At 60.8% G+C, this 19961-nt stretch overlaps 1 protein-coding gene and 1 long non-coding RNA gene across 2 annotated transcripts; one reads left to right on the top strand and one right to left on the bottom strand.

Annotated features, from left to right (window-relative positions):
• Positions 1 to 116: 116 nt before the first annotated feature.
• COL9A3 (collagen type IX alpha 3 chain) lies at positions 117 to 18441 on the bottom strand. The gene is made up of 32 exons (XM_055433648.2): positions 18229 to 18441; positions 17560 to 17628; positions 16354 to 16389; positions 15679 to 15750; positions 14972 to 15025; positions 13828 to 13863; positions 13592 to 13615; positions 13306 to 13359; positions 12939 to 12992; positions 12487 to 12528; positions 11304 to 11360; positions 10870 to 10923; positions 10231 to 10284; positions 9987 to 10040; positions 9535 to 9588; positions 9088 to 9141; positions 8363 to 8416; positions 7747 to 7800; positions 7603 to 7656; positions 7413 to 7457; positions 7240 to 7293; positions 7108 to 7161; positions 6600 to 6653; positions 6423 to 6494; positions 6070 to 6105; positions 5568 to 5612; positions 4309 to 4341; positions 3996 to 4142; positions 3784 to 3838; positions 3173 to 3355; positions 1113 to 1190; positions 117 to 326 (listed from the first exon to the last, which is right to left on the bottom strand). The coding sequence occupies exons 1-32, from the start codon at positions 18439 to 18441 to the stop codon at positions 136 to 138; spliced, it is 2190 nt and encodes a 729-aa protein (XP_055289623.2). The 3' UTR covers positions 117 to 135.
• LOC148775402 (uncharacterized) lies at positions 4337 to 8649 on the top strand. Its single transcript, XR_016039145.1, has 3 exons — positions 4337 to 4524; positions 5588 to 5711; positions 7949 to 8649. It is a non-coding gene; the product is annotated as an uncharacterized LOC148775402 (long non-coding RNA).
• Positions 18442 to 19961: the final 1520 nt, after the last annotated feature.

Raw genomic sequence — 19961 nt, 5'->3', positions numbered from 1 at the left:
GAGGAGGGGAGGCCTTGCTGGATGGCTTGCTGGGCGGCAGCCCCCATTGATACCAGGACGCCACTGGTCCCCGCGATCCTCCCAGAGCCCGCTGCTCAGTCGGCACCATTTTCTCACTCTTCCTGAAGTCGTGTTTTAGGAGCTCCGGGGACCTGACTTCTCCCCGACAGCTGCCATCACGGCTCCTTGGCAGGCGGAGGTGTCGCAGATGCCGGGAGGGCCCTGAGCGCCGACGGCACCGGGAAGGCCAGGATCGCCGGGGAGCCCAGGCTCGCCGTGAGCCCCATCTCGGCCGTCTTTGCTGATGCCGGGCACGCCTTGCGGTCCTTGAGAGCCACCAGGAAGGTGAGTGGAGACACAGAAAGGGGACGTCAGTGGAGTGTCCATTAAGCCAACCCAACTCTTGTGTTTCTCTAGTTTGTTTCTTAACTCTGGGAGGGACCCAGGGGAGGTGCGCTCAGGCTGGAGAACAGCGAGGGCAGAGGCCTCGCGTGGGGAGGACGGGCCCAGGGTGCGGGAGTTGGGGTTCTGTCCTAAGCAGGGCAGCGTGGACCTGAGTCAGTTGGCACCGTGTGAGGAATGGGTCTTGGGTAAGGGATGGGGGTGCTGTCGATGAGGGTGGTAGCCATGGGGTTGACTGTTTGGGGGCACCTGAGCATGTGGAAGCAGAGGAGGTCAGCAGAGGAGAAAGCAGGAGCCGGGGGTGCTGACGGGTGTGTGTTGAGGTGGCCCCAGCATGTCCCCCCACCAGAAGGTGCAGAAGGGAACACGGCTGGGGCTACCCTCCTCCCTCTTGGCAGAGCATTTATATTTGACATGAAAAATGCCAACACTCAGGGTACACATGGGTCAACTGAGAAAATTGTTAGAACTGAACTGAAATATCTGATGGCTTTAGTTGAATAGAATCTAACTTGAATCTACTTCAACACAGGGTGGTCAATTCATTGATTCAGCTTGTCCATATAAAAGTGGTTATGGTTACTGAAACAGCTGCTGACCCTGGCTCTAGGAATGCTTTGCCAAGAGAAAGAAGTTGTTCCATTAGAAGGCGATGAAGTGTGCTCATCCCCCAGATGTGCCGTGCGACGTTAGTGACAGTGGTCTCGTACCTTGCAGCCCTTGGTCTCCGTCAGGCCCATCTAGGCCCTCGCCAGCCGAGCCTTTGTCTCCTCTGTCACCCTGGTTTCCTGTCAAGAGCAAGTGATATAATCATATGCTTAGAAGCTCTGATTCAAGTTCAAAGACAGACTGGCTGTGGTGAGTGGTGATCTGCCTTCTTACAAGCAAGGTGCCCGCTTTCTAAGCTTTACTGAATCAAAGCACATTTAGAAAAGGACACGCAGCAAAGTGTCGGCCTCAATGTAACCCACTGGTGTGATTCCCCAGTATCAGAGCATCACTCTCGGACTTTTAGCTCTTTCAATCTGAGCGTTTACCCTGTATTCCTATGTTCACCATGAGTTTTGACAGTTATTTAAGGTGTTTTCAAACACCCCCTGAACTGTGTTCTCTGCTCCCTCGCTCCTGGCTGCTTTTGGTCTCTGTGGCCCTGGTGTCTGGAAGGTGCGCTAAGGCCTGCTGCGAATGCCCACTGGGAGTGCTCACTGGCTGCCTGTGTTTTGTGTGATGCTGGCTGCAAGACTTGGGGATGTTCCGGGGAAACTGAGCCTCTTGTCCACATAGTGGTGCTGCTTGAGGCAGACAGCTGGGCTGGGGGCATCTGTCCTGCCTGATGCTAAAAGCAGTGACACTAGTTTCCTTTTGATTGGCGTTTGTCATTTTTCCCATCACAGAAGGTAGCACACCTTCTGCAAAGGACTGGGAGCCCCAGGGCCAGGCAGTCAGGGCCTCCCATGGGTCCTGGGCTTTCCCCGGCCTCTACAGCTCCCTGACCCGTTTTGTCCTGGGGAGATGGACGCCCAGCAGTGACAGTGGCATCTGCCTGAGGACCTACAGAATATGTTCTCTTTTAACTCAAACAATAACCCTCAGGCTTCCCCATCCCCAGGCAGGCACCCCAGGGAGCACAGTGACCCTGCATCTGAATGGCTGCCTCGACTGAGTCCTGTCAGGCTGTTTTTCTGAGAACCCATAAAGGTGATGAATGCTGTTTTTGAATTTTATTTTCAACAGTCTTAAAGGCATTCCTATTTGGATAAAACCATCCCCCGCTGCAGACAGTGACGTCTCCAAGACAACAGGAAGCTGCCTGACAGTGAACTTCAGCCTGCCGGGGAAGAGAAGGGCATCTGACGGCGTTTGCCCTCTAGTGCTGAAAATATTCCCAATGTCTTTACAGTAACGAAACGATACCACTAATTACAGAAGCGGTTTCATCTACTGAAGTGTTTAAACTTAACCGCACAGATGAAGAAAGGAACTCACAGAAGTAAGTTTCGTTTTTCTTAAGCTGTTTCTCAGAAATAGAAAATTATTTGGTTAATAAGTTTGGAATGAACTAGCAGCAATGAGGAGCTCTAAATCCTGAATTTGGGCTGGGGAGCTAGCTGACCTGAGACAGTCAGACTGTAGTGGCAGACGATGTATAATGAGCCAAGTGTTCAAGGCCTTTTTTAGAAGAGGTTAATGGCCAGCAGTTCCCACAGCCACGTTACTGTGTGGGCACTGAGCTTCCCTCGATGGCACCATGGCAGGGGGTCAAGGTTTCTGCCTTGTTTCTAAATTACCTCTCCTAGTTCTTAAGATGCATTTCTCAATTTCATAACTTTTGCCTTTTGCCACGGAAATGGTCACACATGCCAGTTTTCATTACAGGAACTGTTCTTACATATAAATGGGGCTCCTGTTGATTCATTCCTCACATTCTTCTCAGCCCGTCCTCCCCAAATGTTGTTCTAATGAAACTTGAGAAGAACATCACATTTTGGAAAATGTTGTCATACCCTTGGGTTTAATAAGGAGCTGGGCCGCAGAGCATGAAGGGCTGTACCCCAGGCATCTCTAGCAATGGATTGACCTCTAGGGCTTTTCTTGAGGAGCCCGTGGGGAGGGGATGGGAGGAGGGGAAGGGCGGGGCCCCTGAGGCCTCCTGTCAGTTTCCCCTCTGGGCCTCTTCCCCTCCCTGTCCCCATAAGGGAGCATCTCTGCAAGGAGACACTGGTGGGGGGGCTCCAGCATGTGGCTGCGTGGTGGTGTGGGCTGCACTCACCTCTGGGTCCAGGGTCTCCAAGCTCTCCTGTGGGACCCCGGTATCCAGGGGGCCCTCGAGCCCCAGGGTGACCAATGGAGCCTGGGGGGCCTGGGGGGCCCGGGGGGCCAGCAGGACCCGGTCGCCCAATGGAGCCCGGTGCTAGGGGCTTCCTCAGATGTGCAGCCAGCTGTGCGATTTGCTCTTTTGGAAAACAAAGATCAGGCGTGTATTCATCAGAATTGTGTTACGTGAAGTGTGAACATACTGCCCTTCAAAGAAAGCTTGTTCATTGACTGCAAAGGGCTGCTTTAGGTCCATGAGAAATGGTGTCAGTATGTTGTCCGTGAGAAATGCTGAAGAGCAAATTACAGCCCTAAGGAATGCTGAGGGGAAGGAGCCCACCCAGTGCAGACCCCAGGGACACCAGCAGTGGGCTTGGCTGGAAGGTGATGGCAGGTGGGGATGAGGGTGGGGTGGAGGTGAGGCTGGGGGAGGGTGAAGCTGGGGGTGGGGATGGGGGTGCGGGGGGTGGGGATGGAGTGAGGGTGAGGATGGGACCCAGTCTGGGGGTGGGTGAGGCTGTAGGCACCATGAACCAGGCAGGGTGGGGTGGGATGGAAGACACTCACCGCTGACCAGCCCCCCACACAGCTCCCTGATGTGTTGCTCGCTGGCTTCTTTCCCCTGAAATTCACCCCCAAATCATCATATTGGGGGGCCCACTGGCTTCTCTTTGGGGCACCCCCACTAACACCAGGAACCCTGATTGTCTGGAAAGGACTTGATCTGGATCCAGGAAGAGCCCAACAAGCAGGCGCACTGGCTCCCGGGGGACACGTACCGGGATCCCAGGTTTTCCAGTGATGCCAGGCACACCTCGCACACCCTGGAGGCCCATGGGGCCAGGGGGTCCAGGGACACCGTCAACGCCGCTGGTGCCATTGGGGCCCTGGATGCCCTTAGGGCCCAGCTCCCCGCGACTGCCGGACTGGAGGGAAACAGAAGCAGGGAGGGGGTCATGACCGAGCCACCTGCAGGGGCTTCTCCCTTGGAGATGGCAGTTTCCCCACTTCTGACCCACACGGCCATCAGTGCCCCAGAGCCAGCCTGGGGCCCCAAGGGGGCCGGAGCGCCAGTGTCTGCCAGGCACTCACCTCTCCTTTGGGGCCAACAGGGCCGCTGGGACCCTGGAAAAGAGCAGAAGGGAAGTTGTGCACTTCAGTTACTCGCGTGTTGTTGGCTGTGGGAACCAGTTTCCCAGGAGCCAGCCTTGCCCGTTATTAGATGGGGATGAAGAGAAAGAAGTCACCCACGAAGCTGCCGAATGATTACACGACAACATCCACAGGGGTTACTCCTTCTTACTCTAGGTATGTTTCTTTTATGTTCATAAATATTGTATATTCTTTTTATATTTTTATATTGCTGAGATTGTTTTGTAGCTACTGATGGTTTTAAACTTATTTTCCCTGAAGTGAAGTTGCTCAGTCGTGTCCGACTCTTTGCAACCCCATGAACTGTAACCTACCAGGCTCCTCCATCCATGGGACTTTCCAGGCAAGAATACTGGAGTGGGTTGCCATTTCATTCTCTGGGGGTCTTCCCGGCTCAGGGATCGAACCCGGGCCTCCTGCACTGCAGCCAGACGCTTTACCTTCTGAGTCATCAGGGAGCCGCCTTATTTTCCCTAAGCAGTGTGCTTAGCAGTAGTGTACTTCTTCTCACCCGTGTTTACTATGTTCTCACTCTTGTTTTATAAGGTAGAGCTGAGGGTCTCTGTGGCTGAGGCCCCCTTTCTCCAGTTGTGAACCCAGGAATCTGCCTGGCAGGATGTGGACAGGGCCTGGGCAGCGGCCTGTGGCCAGACAGCCCAGGACCCCTCCTCTACCCGGGCCGCTGTCCGGTGAGAGCCTGATGCCACCTGCACTCCAGCCACAGCTGGTGCCCAGCACCCCGGCCAGAAAGGTTGGCTCTGGGCTACAAGGTTCTGCTGGAGATGAGGGTCCTGGACTGAGCTGTTTCCCGACTTAAAGAAAGGCTTGGTCACAGAGCCAGAGACCCTTGCCACATGGGGCCACGAAGGTCCCTGTCGGCAAACACCCTGACTGCTCCCTTTCATTCACCTCCCAAAGTGTGACTGTCTGCAGTTCTGTCAGCCTTTTGTTCCATCAGCTCGGTGGAAGCAGCGTTTTCTGTAGCCCAGTCTCAGCTCTGGCTAATTCATACTGAAAAGTCACAGGAGTGCGGAGATGGGGTAGGGGATAGAAGACCCACCACAGGGGACAGCACAGGTCCCACCCTCAGCCTCGGGCCTCCACTCGGCCCCACCCCCACCCCACAGACCTGCAGATGCTGCCCTCCCCGCACCCTCCCCCCACCACAAACATGGCGAGAGGCCACCTGTCACACTCACCAGCTCTCCTTTATCCCCAGGAAGGCCGTCAGCACCCGCGATGCCCTGAAATGACACAGTGCCGAGCTGCCGACCCCCATCTTGGCGGGAGCCATGCCCAAGACCCAGACCTGGGTGCCAGGCAGACAGCGAGCAGAGCCTCAGGTGGGTTTGGGCCACCTTAGGTCCTCCTGGTGCTTCGGGGTGGGGGTCAGCAGCAGAGCTGTGGGCCCCTCTCCCACCCTGGGCCCTTCAGAGAGAAGATGCTGCTCCTGGGACCCAACCAGCCAGCAGGGAGAATGCCTACTCTGAGGGTCCCTGAGAAGCCCCCCAGGCCACAGGCAGCCTCTGTTGTACCCAGGAGCCAACTGATCCCGGTCTGGATGGGTGCTCTGAGTTGTCAGCCTGAGGGGCCAGGAGTCGGGGAGGTGACAAAGCTGGAAGGAGGGAGGGAGAGAAGGAGGTGCCCCCAGCCCTGAAGACAGTGGCAGCCCCCCAGCTGACCTGACCACCGATGTCTCACCTGGTCGCCCTTGGGGCCAGCAGCTCCTCCTGGGCCCTGGTCAGAAAGGGGTGAGTGTTAGAGGATCATAGTGGGGCGGGGGAGGGGGTTGGTGCCCTTCCCCGACTGCGGTGCCAGGACCAGCTCGGTACACAAGGGCCCCTCCCAGACACTTGGCATCCTGGCCCCTGAGCATGATGGGAGCTTGCCCCCAGCCTCCTCCCTGACGCCCCCACCCCCAAGTCTCAGGGACAATGGGGACCCCCCAGTGCTGACTACTGGGCACCGACACTGCCTTTGAGTGTGCTGTGGAACTGTGGGAGGTGGGATGAGGCGGGTGGGGGTGCAGGGATTCCCACTGGGACAGCACTTACCCGGTCGCCCAAGCCACCTCGGAGGCCCTGGGGGCCCGGCAGGCCTGGGTCTCCTATGCTGCCCTTCCGGCCCTACAGACAAGGGCCCAGTTCGTCAGCCCCACAGAGGAGCCCAGTGTTGACTCTCCCCAAGCCCGACTGGCCCACCTGGGCTCCCTGGCCCCAAACCTCACCCACCTGGAAGCCACGGACGCCAGGGGCCCCGGGGGGGCCTTGCGGGCCCAGCGCGCCCTGAAAGACAGAGGGAGAGCTTTAGTCCAGCTCCACCTCCCCTTGGGGGCTGGGAAGGCACAGGGACTGGACCCCAAGCCATCTGGCCCAGTTGCTGGGAAGGAGGCATCCTGGGGGCAGCTGGGGTAGCAGAGGTCAGGCCCTGGGACCCTGTGCATCAGCCGCACTTTGCACCAGTCACCGCTTCCCCTGCTGCCCTGGGCACTGAGCCTGGTGGCGTCATTGCTGGGTCCATGGAGGGGCCTGAGGCGGGGCTGCTCCCTCGGCCTGGTGCTGGGTGCTGGGCCTCTGCACCCTCAGCACAGAGTCTCAAGGACAGGACAGCTGAGGCCCGGCCACCACCATGTCCCAACTTTCAGACTCAGCCCTTTCATACCTCCAAGATGCCACCCCAGCCTGCAGAGAAATGGGCCCCGAGCCCATTGCCCCCTGAGACTTCATTTTCCCAACTCACCGCTGAGCCCCTGTGTCCAGCCTCTCCACGCTCGCCGGGCGTGCCAACATCTCCCTACACTCGAGAAGGGACAGAGGGTGTCAGTGGGCTCCACACACACATGAGTAGGGGGCAGGGGCTGCAGATACTCACAGGGACGCCAGGCTCTCCTGAGGGGCCGGCCTCGCCCAGCTCTCCAGGTCTGCCCTGCGGGGGAGGGGTGAACCCTGAGTGCCTGCCTACATGGGGGGGGCCCTCTGCCCCCAGGACCCAGACTGCGCTGTGCCTTCCCCTCCCCCTCTCCCTAGGAGAAAGCAACCACGTACCAGTTCTCCTTTCTCACCCTTGGACCCTGCTCGTCCGGGTAGACCCTGTAGGTCAGAGGTCAGCACACAAGGTCAGAGGCAGAGCACTCTGAGAGTGAGGGGCTCCCACAGCCTCCCTGGCCTTGATGCAGAGACCCCACACACACCCCTGCTCAGGGTAGATGGCCGCCGAGTAGCCGCCTGCACTCACCGGTAGCCCGTTGGGCCCCTTCTCTCCCGGGGCGCCGTGGCGACCAGCTTCTCCCTGTGGGGTTTGTGGGACACATGCTGGGGTCCTGCAGGCTGAATGCCTTGCACACCCTCCTCCTCCCTGCAGACCCCAGGCAGGACCAACCTTCTCGCCATCGAGTCCTGGCACGCCATCCCGGCCGTCCTTGCCTGGCATGCCCTGGGGATGGGACGGTGTGAGGCCGGGTGAGGGGTGGGCCCCCTCCAGGCCATGCCCGCCAGGCCCTGCCCTTCCCCACTGCCCTGCCGTGGGTCTACCCTCCTGGGCTCAGGCAGGTGGTGACCTGTGCTGCCCTCCAATCGTGCAGGTGAGGGCAGGGAGGACGCACCCAGACCACATGCTGCCCCTAATGGACCCAGACTCTGCGCAGCACTCCAGGGAAAGTCTGCTGTGCCCACTTTACAGACCAGGAGACTGAGGCCTGGGAGCCAGGATCTGACCTGCCTAGTTCCACAGGCTCGACCAATTTTGGAACCACAAACACAGTCCCGTGCTGGGAGGGCGGCAGGAGGGCAGCCAGGGTCTCTCCCTCTCCTCCCACATTTTAGCTCTGCCTCCGCACCACTGGCCAGGCTACCCTGTCCTCTCAGGCTGGAGTGGGGAAGGAGCCAGGGGGCCAGGAAGAAGTGTGGGTCTGGGCTGAATGTGGGCACAGGGCTAGGAGGGCCGCACAGGTCACCCACCCCACCCCCCCCATGCGCTGGCAGCCACGGACACTCACCGGCTCTCCACCGGGCCCAGACATGCCGGGGATGCCTTTAGGACCAGGCCTGCCCTAGGGGAAACAGAGGGACCACAGTCAGGCCTCGGGGACTGCTCTCCCAAGTGTGTCACTTGGTCCTGGGAGGGGGGCAGGAGCCTTGCTCACCACTTCCTAGACTCAGGGTTGGCTGGGGGACAGCTGTGGGGGCCAGGCCCTACACTGAGGGGAAAAAGGCTCATCAAGCAGGAGCTATCTTAGGGTCTTGGGGATGCCTCTCAAACCCGGGAAAGACGAGATGGATTTGGAGACGGTCACTTCAGTTTATTTTGGGAGATGCCTGATTATCTGTGTCACTTAACCCGAGAGTCGTGTTTTCTGTTGCTCCATCTCTCAGCTAGGCAGTCCTGGCACAAGGTCAGGCCTCACAGCCCAGGGCCTCTTGATGGACGTCAGTGGTCCTCTGGCCCCTGCCCGGCCACTCCTGAGAGGAGCTTGTTAGGTGACAGTAGCTTCAAGGAGCCACAGGGGAAACAAAGCCGGGGGCTCCTGAAGAAGCTACCTGGGCTAGGGGGGAAGGCTTGTCTTCCCAGGCCGGGCCTGGCACTACCCAGGGGCTCCCCCTACCTCCAGGAGAGGGCAGCCACCCCAGGCCTCCCTGGACTTGCTGTCTGTGTGCCTCCCCCACCCCCATGAACCAGGTTCTTCCCAGGAAGGACCCAGAGAACCCAGGTTCTCTCACTTACAAGGTCGCCCTTGGGGCCGCGGAACCCCTCTGGGCCCCTCTCTCCTCTGTCGCCCTGCAGTGACAAGGGGGGATAGGGAAAGAGTTAACAAGGTGGGGGGACGGGTGACACTGCTGAGGGTCACAGAGCCCAGAGGGACCCGGACCACACCTCCACCTCACTTCATGTCTGGAAACAGGGCGCAGATCTCCCACGAGGGCCAGGCTGACTCCCCTGGGAAACTCGCCCCCACGTCAGGTGTGCCCAGTCATTCCCCTCGGGCATGCACATAGGTACCTGCCTAGGTGTGACACATGTGTCCCCCAGGTGAGCCCATGGGACACTGAAGCCCTGGGAAGGGCTGGGGCAGCCCAGTGGGTCTGGGGAAGGCGACTGGGGGAGGAAGAGAGGAGAGAACAGAGCTGGGCCTGAAGGGGCCACCCCACCCACCCCCAGACACACACATACCGCTTTCCCAGGGGCTCCTGGGATCCCGGGGGGCCCTCGGAAGCCAATGGGACCCTGTGGAGGAGAAAGACCCTGAGCCTCTCATCAGAAGCCTGGGGGCATCCCCAAGGCACCCAGGTCCATCTGGAGAGGCCCTCCCAGGAGCCCCCCAGCAACGGCTCCATCAGTACCCCGCTAGGGTCCCCAGGCCTCTTCCCCTCCCCACATTTGCCAAGCCCCCCTGATATCCCCCATCTGCCCCTCCCACCCCCCGGGACCCACAAAAGCCTTCACAGACTCCGGTTTGGGGAACCATCCAGTGAGGAGTCCAGAGACAATCCTGCATGGCCACGGGTCAGGACCCACACTCAGGGGCCCACCTGACCTCTGGAGGTGGCCCCCAATGCCTCTTCACCTCAGGCTGGCCCATAGCCCATCAAGGGCCAGGTGGGCAGGGGGTCTTGTAGACTTACCCGGTCCCCGGGGGGTCCGAATGGCCCTGGAAGTCCTCGTAGGCCCCGTGGACCCTGCAGGGAGAGAGCTGGAGCTGTAGGGCCCGGGCCAGCAGTCCCCCAGGAGTGCATACCCCCAAGAGCCACGGAGACCCTGATCTCAGGACCCCCACCCAGTCCCATCCTGGGGGTTGGTGGACCACTCCTCACAGCCCTGAGCTGTCCACCCCACATCCTCACCTGTCCAACCCCTCTCCCTGCTCACCTGCAACCCCACGGTGCCCGGGATACCAGGGGGTCCAGGGGGGCCGGGGTCACCCTGCAAGAGAGGCGCAGAAAGTGGTGGTGGGTGGGGTCAGCCCCAGCTCTCCTCCTTGCCCTCCCCCCTACCTACTGCCCAAGCCCTAGCACTGGGGGCATTGCCCTGACCTCACCTCTGTGCCTCCAAGGCCTAGGGGGCACTGGCCATCTTCCAGAGAGGTTGCAACCTGTCCTCCCTCTCAGCAAGGACCCCAGCCCTCCCTGGACACCATGTGGGGGTCAGCTGCTCACATGGCAGTCTGGCCACTCCCACCATGCTAGAGGAGCCCTAGTCTGCGGGTAAGGACAGACACACGTCCTCCAGGGCAGTGGCCACGAGGGAGGAGGGCAGCAGGCCTGCCCAGGCTCAGGGAACCTTTGTGTGAGGCCAGGTGGTGGGGATCTGTGCAGAGACCCTGCCCCAAACCACCGGGCTCTGGCAGGCAGGCCAATGGGGGGATGGGGGTTCACAGAAGCTGCTCAGTCAGGGTGCCCCCACCTGCCCACCTGTGAAGCAGCCAGCACCTCTCACTCACCCCAATCCCACCCCAGCGCCCGTTCCTCCCCACCCCCTGCCGGGTTCCACCCCACGGCCGGCCTCCACCTTTTCGCCATCCTTGCCGACTTCTCCGGGCTCCCCTTTGTAGCCGGTGGGTCCCTGAAAGACAGCAGTGGGCAGACAGTCACGGCCCCACCCCCGAGCAGCCCTAAACAATTAGGCCTACCCAGCCCACCAGCCAGCTGGGGAAATCAAGGCCCTGGTGGGAGGAACAGTGCTGGGCCAGGATGGGGGTGAGGGTCTGACACCAACTTTCTCCACGCTGTCTCTCGATGCCCCCCATCCTGACGGGTCACCAGTGTTGAGGGGACAGGGACACAGCAAGGACCCCCGGCAGGGTGGGACCCCAGCCCCCCTTGCTTCCTGCAACAGCTCTGTGACCCCACCACCCCCTGACCTCTGCCCATGTGGGGGCCCGGCCACCTCCTAGGGAATGTAGGGTGGGCTGGGGTCTGTGTCAACCCTCAGTGGCTGCTCACCTTGAACCCTGGCATTCCTGGGGGCCCTGGGGGCCCTGGCGGGCAGATGGCCGGGCACTGTTGGGAAACAGAGTGGTCAGACCCCTCCCGGTCAAAGAGAATAGGAGCAGGTGCTGAGGTCAGAACATGGAGGCCCTGAGATGGGCCATTTGGCACCAGTGAAGGGGACCTCGGGCCACACAGGGGCCTCCTGGGGGCCGAGACAGAGCCTCATTCAGGGCCGCCGCGGGTTGCAGTGAGGCACTGCAGAGCTAGGCCGCAGCCACCAGCCCCTTGAGGCCGCCTCCACACACCCAGCTCCGATGTCTCGGCCCAGCACAGGTTCAAAGTAGCTATTCAGCATAGTGGCTGCTGGCTTCACAAAGGGGCCTTCATCACACAGCTCAGCAGCCAGCCCTGCTCAGGGTCCCCACGGTGCATGGAGGTGCCAGAGGGAGGCGTGCGTGACCCTCGGGCATCCCCAGGGTCTCAGCGAGTCCAGGGCTGGTGTGGGGGCTTCCGGATCATTCCACAGCTCATCTGGTAGAGCCAGTGATGTCACCCCCACAGCTGCTCCCCTAGCATCAAGGGCCCAGCCGTTCTGCTCTTTCCAGAAGACCCCTGAAGCCTTCCCAGGGACATGAAAGTCAAGCCCTCAGGACACAGGTGGGGGTGAGAAGGGCCGACAGGGGCACCAGTGGGCTAGCCGGGCATGGCCAGGTCCTCTGTTTAATAACTTACAACCGCTCCTTCCAGGAGGCTGGCTGTTGGCCCACGAACCCTGGGCCTCCAGAGTCACTGTTCTTACATGAGAGACAAAGCTTAACTACTAGACTGTAGCCTGAAAATTTCTGTCTACCCCACCGAGGTGGTCAAGCTTGCCCTGCGTGGCTAAAACCTGGCCTTCACACACAAAGCCTGGCTGTGCCAAGGAGGAGCCAAATTGGTCAACATGTGATTTTGCTTAAATTAACTTCCATTTGTGCTACCATGCATGCCAGAAGATGTGATGGTGCAAGGCTAGACTGTGGGGGTGGGGAGAGGGCAGCACAGAGGAGATGCTATACCCAGAACCGGTGCTGCCTTAATTGAGCCTGTTCCTAAAGAGCCCCCATCCCTGCCTTCCTGTGCTGTCCAGATGGGACCCCCTCCCACGAAGACAGGCACCGCCACAAAAGGCTTTGAAAAGGCTGCACACGCCCACCTGAAGATCAGTAGCACCTTCGGGAAGGACCCCTGGGTGACCCTGGAACACAGAGATGCCAGCTTCAACACAGCCCTCCACCCTCCCTCCCTACAACCCACCCCTCGAGACCACCAGGGCACTCGGGCCCTTCATCCCTCAGTGGCCAGTGCCAGTTCCTGCTGGCCCCCTCTGCAGGGTGTATGACAATGACAAAAACCATCTGCCCTTGGGATGGGGTGGCCCCCAGGCCTGAGCCCCACTAACCCAGGTCAGCTGATGCACTGCTCCAGCCTGGCCCTAGCCCCTGTCTGGGGTGTGGCCAGGAGTCTCCATGAAAACATGGGTCCTGGGGCTGGCAGCCTGGGGGGCCTGAGGATGGGCATCCTGGGGACAAGGGAGTCGCACCCACCAAGCAGTCACCCATGCCTGAGACTTGCCCGAGAGCTTGAGAGCCTCTGCCCAGTACTCACAGCGGGGCCAGGAGGTCCTGGGGGGCCAGGGAGGCCTGGGAGTCCTGAGGGTCCCTGTGGGAGGGGTTATGACTTAGAGCAGCAGCCCCCACCAGGGGTGAGATGACCAGCCATCTCCAGAGATAAGCTTCCCCTCCCCCCCCCACCCCCGCCCAGGACATGCACTTATGGTGCCGCCCACCTGCTCGCCCCTCCCCCACCTTCTGCATCCCGAGATCCACTCTGTCCTTGGACTTCAGCCACTGAGGCCCACCAAGGAAGGGGGGAGGGAGATGAGCGATGCAGGGAGGAGGTGAAGGGGGAAGAGAAAAGGGAGGGAAAGGCCCCCCTCCATAGTTGCCTTTGGGGAGTCCTGGCAGCTACTCACCGGGGGGCCCCGGAGGCCACTTCCACCTGGAAGGCCGCTCACCCCTGCCTCTCCCTGGGAAGGTAAGAAGTGAGAGAGGGGGATCTGCACCCAAGGAGCTCTGAGGACCCAGGGAAGTTCAGACTCTGTCCTCACAGGGCTGGCCAGCTCTCTTTAGGGACAGGGACTCTGTCTCCCCCAACCAAGCCCCACCCTCACCCTGGCTTGGGACCTGGTGACCATGTTGGCTCTGAGTGTGGTGGGCATGCTTTGGGGGGGGCGGGCAAGAGGGTTGTAAAGTACTCACAGGAGGTCCAGGGAGGCCTTTGCCCTGCAATGCCAAGAATGGGGTCAGGGCTTGCTGGGGACAGGAGGGGGTTGCCCACCACCCACCCCATCACCCTGAGCTGGTAGGGTGGTCACTGGGGATGAGAGGATACAACCCAGATGGCATCCAGGACCCCAGGAGAAGCTGCAGAGGGGCTGCACTTGGGGAGCTTCAGGGCCCTCAAACTCCCACCAGGGGGAGATGCCAGTACTCACCCCCAGCCCAGGTGGCCCTGGGGGTCCCAGACTTCCCTGCAGGAGGAAATGGGGTGTCAGAGGGGCTGGCAGAGGCACCATGCCTGTGTGTGCAAACCTGTTCCCCTCCCTCCCAAGTCCATCTCCTCGGAGGAGGGGTTCCTATTTCACAGAAGACTGACAGCAGGCGGTGGGGGGGACCTCTGATGTCCCAGGGGTCTGGGTCTAGCCCTTTACCAACAATCCTGCAGAGGAAAAGCCAGAACTGGTCCCACCTTCCTGAGAGCACCGCTGCAGGCAGGATGGACCACCAGGTGTGACCCACGCCACACAGAGGAGCTCCATGGCCGGTTCCTCCAGGAAGCCCTCTGACCTTGGCCCACAGTAGAGTTCCAGAGCTTCAGCGGCCACCTGCCTGTCAGCACCCTCCTGGCCCTCCTCCTGCCTGCATCCCAACTTTGAGGTCCTTTGGAGGTCCCTCCCTTTTCTGTGTCCCAGGCTCCCAGCAGAAAAGCCTGGAGCTAGCCCACTTTCTCCCACCCTCCATCTCCCACACCTTCCTTGGCATCACCAAAGCACCTGCCCCACTGCAGGCGGCCACTCTCTCCCTTGTTTCTACTCAGAAAGCTCTGTAGCCCAGTTCCCAAAGGCAGTGCTGTGTCCTGGGTCCCCCCGCACCCAGCCCCCTGTCTTCTGCAATCCAGGGCTGGGAAACAGTTCTTAAAGCGGGGAAAGAGCGGGAGTGTTGGGCTCAGCTTTGCTCTCAGCACCACGAGAGAAGTTAGTCAACCAGAAAGAGGCTTTGGTGGACACCGGTCAGACTCAGGGCACAGTGACCATGTCCCTTGGGCCCCTCAGAGAGAGGGGCAGTGGCTCACCATGGGAGGAGGAGGGCCAGCCATGCCCCGCCCCATGCCAGCCCCTCAACACAGTCTGAGGGCTGGGGCAGCTCTGACCAGATGGGGTGGGGACAGGGAACGCGCCACCCTGTGTCCACCTGCCCTCCCATCCCCTCCACCCCACATCAGGGGTGGGGCCCAGCCAGTCCAGTCACGGCAGCCACCCTCAGAACCCCCACCCCATGGACAGGCGGTGCTCGGCCAGACTGCCCCTGGCCAGGACCTCAACCCCAAGCTGAAGCCACTGGACGTGGTGCCTGCCTTACCCGTTCTCCGGGAGCGCCCTTGGGTCCAGGAGGTCCATCCTGCCCGGTCAGACCCTGGGGAGCAGATGGAAGGAGGGCTGGAGGGGTTGCACAGGAAGGATGTGCCCCGCCAGGGGAAAGAGCCAGCCATGGGCCCTTCTCTCACTAAAGTCAGTCCAGCGAGGTCCCAAAGACTAGACTGGTACCTCCCCCCACTGGCCCCACCTGCCATCCACCTGGTGTGCTGTGCTGGGGGGGTGGGAAGCCAGCAGCTGGAGCCCCTGCTGCAGTGGACAAGCCCAGGGAGCAGGAGAGTTCTCCTCTTGGACCCCCTCCAGTGCTCACAAAGCCCCCATCCTGGGGCCCCGCCTTAAGCTCCTGAGGACCCCTGATGCAGCCGCCAGGGACTCAGAGGGGTCTGGATAATGGGCCTTTGTTCCCAGAGAAGCGAGAGCTGGCGGGACTTCGCCCTCCTCTGTGCTGGCACTGGCGTCTGGCGGACAGGGCCAGACACTGACGGGTCTGGGATGGAGGCCAAGGGACCCCGCTGGGGGACCTCCGGAGATCCTCTTGGGCCAGGCTCTCCTGTTTGAGCTGGCCCAGCTGGAGAGCAGCAATTAAACCTGACTCCTGGGTGCTGGGATGGAGCCCCTCCAGGGGGAGGGGGTGGGGGCTCGCACTCCGAGAGGAGGGGAGGGGGAAGGGAGGGGAGGACCGGGCACACTCACATCCACGCCAGGCAGTCCAGGCAGCCCGGCCTCTCCTGGTTTCCCCGGCTTCCCTGGGGCCCCTTTTGGTCCCTGTCGGGGAAAGGGCAGAGGCGTGACAGAAGCTGAGCCAGAGAGCAGCCTTCACCAAGAAGAGAGACATCCTCCAGTGGGGCCCAAGGAGGGCCTCTCCACCAGAGCCCTGCGTCCGTGCTGCTCGCAGACCTTGGCCCAGCTGCCCACCTTCGCTGGCGCCTCCTCCAGCAGCTCCCTACCTGTCTTTGGCCACATCTGTGTGATACTCACCTGGACCCTTCAACCTTCCCAGTGAAGGGCTGGGGTACCCACTGTGAACCTAGAGCCCTTAATTCCTGGCCTGAACAGTTCCAGGAGGGTCACTTGTGGGACCTCTGACAAGCTGGACGTGCAGGGTTGTGTTGACCCCTGCCCTGGCTCAAACAAACTTCAAAAGCCAGACCCCACCCTGAGAGGCAACAGGTCCCACCTACTCCCTTCCCACCCCTTTCCTCTCTGCCCCTTCTTCCAGGCCTCCCCTTTGGTGACCCAGGGCCCAGCGTGATAGGAAGGGATGTCAATGACCCCTCTGTTATAGATCCACCCCTCCCTCCAGACTAGAAGGAGGCCATCCCCACCCCGACACACATGCACAGCCCACACCACAGCCAGGACACTCACCATGGGCCCAGGCAGACCAGGAGGACCAACTTCTCCCTGCAGAGGGGACATGCCCACATGACCAAGCGTCCCCAGGGAGCAGAGCTGGGCCAGAGGAGGCTCCAGAAGACTAGATGGAGCCCCTCATCCTGTCGTCCATACCGGTGGGCCCCTCCCTTCCAGGGGAAGGCACAGCAGTGGGTGTTGGGGAGAGGGCAGGTGGTGGGGAGATGGGTTAGCTGGACAGATTGGGGCTTTTGAGCCCACTTGAGGGCACAGGAACACCCCAGAAATGATGGGAGGCATCATGAAGCCCACCCCTCCACTTGTCTGAAACCAAGTCAGAGGTGGCAGCCCCCATACTCACAGAGGAAGGCACCCCAGCAGCCCTCCCCTCTGATGACCACCCAAAGCTTCCAGGCCAGGTATTACGTGGAAACATCGCTAGATGGAACAATGGGGCCTGGCTCCTATCGTCTGTGGAGCCTTGGGGTGCAAGGGGCCCAGCCCCACCAGGAGGTTAGGCTGCCTGGGTCCAGGGCTCAACCTGACTGCAGTAGGCAATGGCCCTTCGGAGGGGGTGGGAGGAGGGAGACTCCGGCCGTTAAGAGCCAGGCAGGCCCCTGGGACTCCAGGAGCTAACTGGTCAAGGGCAGCTCCATGGGGAACAGCGCTGGTGAGGAGAGGCCTGGAGGGCCCTTTCATGGCCTGGCTGGGGCTCTCTGGGTCCAGTGCTCTCGCCCCACCTGGATCTAGGGGCAAGCTGTGGGGTCTCATCTGCTTCCACACACCCAGGGCCACACTTAGGCTGGGGCACCTTGAATATGACAGTCCCCCAGCCCCTTCAAGGTTGGTTCCAACCTCCAGTAGCCACGGAGACCCTGCTAGGGGGATAGGCCCCATGCCTGGGCCGTCACCTCCAGAAAAGAGTAGGGGCCCTCCAGGGACCCAGAGACACATGCCTCAGGGCCCACACTTCCAACCCAAAGAGCACTTCACAGCCACCCCCACCTGTTCTGGGGAGACAACCCCTGAGGGGTCCACTCCAAGGAGGAGAAAGGATCATTTGTCCCATTTCATATCCCACAGGGGTGCTCATCACCCCCAACATCACCCCAGCTCTGGGACGTGGACTTCGTTTTCTCTCCATCAGGCCTGGAGCTCAGGGAGTTTGGGGCCAGAGTGAGAACCCCACAGAAGCTTCCCCATCATCCCTGCCAAACTCACATCATTGCCATCCTTGCCTGGCTTCCCAGGTGGCCCTTGGGGACCGGGGGGCCCTCGAGGTCCCACTTTCTGAAATGGAGAAATGTCATCAGGTGGCGGCACCCCATGCTCTCCCACTGGGGGTCCCCCTGGTTGGCCCTGGGGTTAGCCTGACAGAGCACCCCCTCCTCCCAGTCCGGAGAAGAGCTCGGGCCTGTGCAGGGGCCTGTACCGCCCCCTCCCCCATTCCCCTTTAGACCCCCGGGCTGTTGCAGTGTCCCCTGCCACCTTGCTGGGCCAAGAGGGGCCACGTCCAAGGCCCATGAGGAACAAAGGCCACATTGTGTGTCTCTGGTGGAGACGCAGCTCTGGCACCACACCCGCTGGGTGAGGACGGGGCTGTCCCTGAACTCATCCCCAGGGTGTCCCCCTGTCCGTGGGGGCTCAGCTGGGCGATGGCGAGCCGGTGCCCAGGTGGTGTGGAAACTTTGCAGTGACAAGACTGTGCCCACCATCCCCAAGTGCCCTGGAATTTCTGGCTCCCTCGCTGACTCAGGGAGACTGGCTACAGGAGGCAAGTGGGGAGCTTATTCCCTGGCTGCACTGCTCAGCAGGTGACCACAGAGACACGGACCCCCACCCTAGCTACATTCAAAGGCGAGCCCCATGCGCCCTGGGTCCCACGCTCACCTGTGCCTCAGTCAAGGTTACGGTGGCGGCCAGCAGCTGCCCCAGCAGCAGCAGGGCCAGGGTGGGGGCTCCAGCCATGGCTGCAGTCGCACTCTGAGCGGAGCTGGCGGCAGCGGGAGGCAGGGGCCTCGAGCTGGGCTCAGCGGGCGGGGCTGGTGGTGGGCCGGCCAGACACCAGTTCCCGCCCCGCCGGCCCTCGAACAAGCCCCCCATTCAGCCAGCCCACCTGGGTGGGCGGGGGCTTCTGCATCGCCCCACTCCCTGCCGAGCCAGCCAGGGAAAAAAGAAACCCAGTGGCATTTTTGGGGCCAGCCTCTGAGTTAAAATTATCCTGGGACCGGTGAGTTACACACACATACCTTTCAGCAAAAGAGAAAGAGGCTCTTTTCTCACTTGGTCCTGGACCAGGGTGTGGAGGGAGAGCCCCACGCTGAAGGCTCCTTTGAAGAAGGGGCAGTCCTGGTCCTGTCAAGGGGCTGACCAAGTCACATCCTTCCTGGGGTCCTGAGAGGGATCCCGCTGCCCAAGGCCCAGGAAGTCCTTCAGAGAGAGTGAACACATCTGTGCCAGAAACCAGACAGGGTCCACCAAGGACCCTGGTCCCTGCCGTGAGCAGAAGTCCAGGGCCATGCCTGCCAGGCTGGAACCCCCCCTCACAGAGGCCCTCACCCCAAACTTTAACTGTACTGAGTGGTCCATGCACCTGAACCAGCACTGGCAAAGGCCGGACTGTCACCCAGCACTGCCACCCCAAGAGGAAAGTGGGGGCCCCACAGAGAAAGGAAGTGCCTTCGTGACCCTGGGCTCAAGAGAAACACTGGACAGGGCTGGCTGCTCCTTTTTTACAAGCTGCGCAAGCTGTGCTTCATCTGGAAATGCATGGGGACAGCAGGGTGAGGAGCAGCACCTGAGGCCCCGGGCACTCAATGTCCCTCAGGGGGGCACTCAAACATCCAGGTCATCTACAGAGCTCCGGTTGCTCAGAATCCCCAGCTCCCACCGGCCTGGTCAGAGTCATTAGAATTCCCTGGGAAATGAGGCTTCAGAATTTCTGCAGGAGGCAACTCAGCTTCTGAGTTGATGGAGGAGGTGTGTGGAGGCAGACCACGCAATTAAGAACCTCCCTTCCCTTCCCCATTGGGTTCAGCTGTGAGCCGCTCTTCAGGCTTGGCCACACCTTCCAATCTTTGTTCAGTCGCTAAGTTATGTGTGACCCTTTGTGACCCCATGGACTGTAGCCGACCAGGCTCCTCTGTCCTCCACTATCCTGGAGTTTGCTCAAATTCATGTCCATTGAATTGGTGATGCTATCTAACCATCTCATCCTCTGCCTCCCCCTTCTCTTTTTGCCTTTAAAGGGAGGGAGAATTATATCAGGAAGGGACAAGAGAATATCCAAAATTCCTGCCTTCTAGGAGTCATCCTAGGACATCCCCACAGACGCAGGGTGGGGCTGTGGGACTGGGGGCGGGCCAAGCCGCTCCATCCCACCCCTACTGACACAGCCTCTCGCCCGACTCCCCTTCCTCCTGTACTTCTATGCCTGACTCGGCAGGGGCGCCAGAGCGCTCCTGCTGGACCAGATTTGGGGAAGCCTTGCTGTAAAGTCAGGGAGAGACCGGGTACCTGGAATCCCATTCCTCCACCCTAGTCCTATGCAGACCCTCCCACTTGCTGCCAGGAAACACCCTCCCTTGGAGAGCAGCCCCTGTCTTGAAGCCCCAATAGCCACA

The sequence above is a fragment of the Moschus berezovskii genome, chromosome 15 (assembly GCF_049115385.1).
Source record: "Moschus berezovskii isolate FMDL1 chromosome 15, NW_MosBer_1.0, whole genome shotgun sequence".
Taxonomy (NCBI): domain Eukaryota; kingdom Metazoa; phylum Chordata; class Mammalia; order Artiodactyla; family Moschidae; genus Moschus; species Moschus berezovskii.
Note: the sequence above shows the minus strand (reverse complement) of the source record. Positions and strands in the feature narration are given on the sequence as shown.

Excerpts from the sequence above, each read along its gene's own strand:
- COL9A3 (XM_055433648.2), bottom strand. The coding sequence starts at position 18,441 with ATGGGGGGCTTGTTCGAGGGCCGGCGGGGCGGGAACTGGTGTCTGGCC. Across the intron at positions 11,361-12,486 it reads AAGGTGCTACTGATCTTCAG|TGCCCGGCCATCTGCCCGCC; the intron begins GTGGGCGTGTGC and ends GTTTCCCAACAG. Across the intron at positions 7,657-7,746 it reads CAGGACTCGATGGCGAGAAG|GGAGAAGCTGGTCGCCACGG; the intron begins GTTGGTCCTGCC and ends CAAACCCCACAG.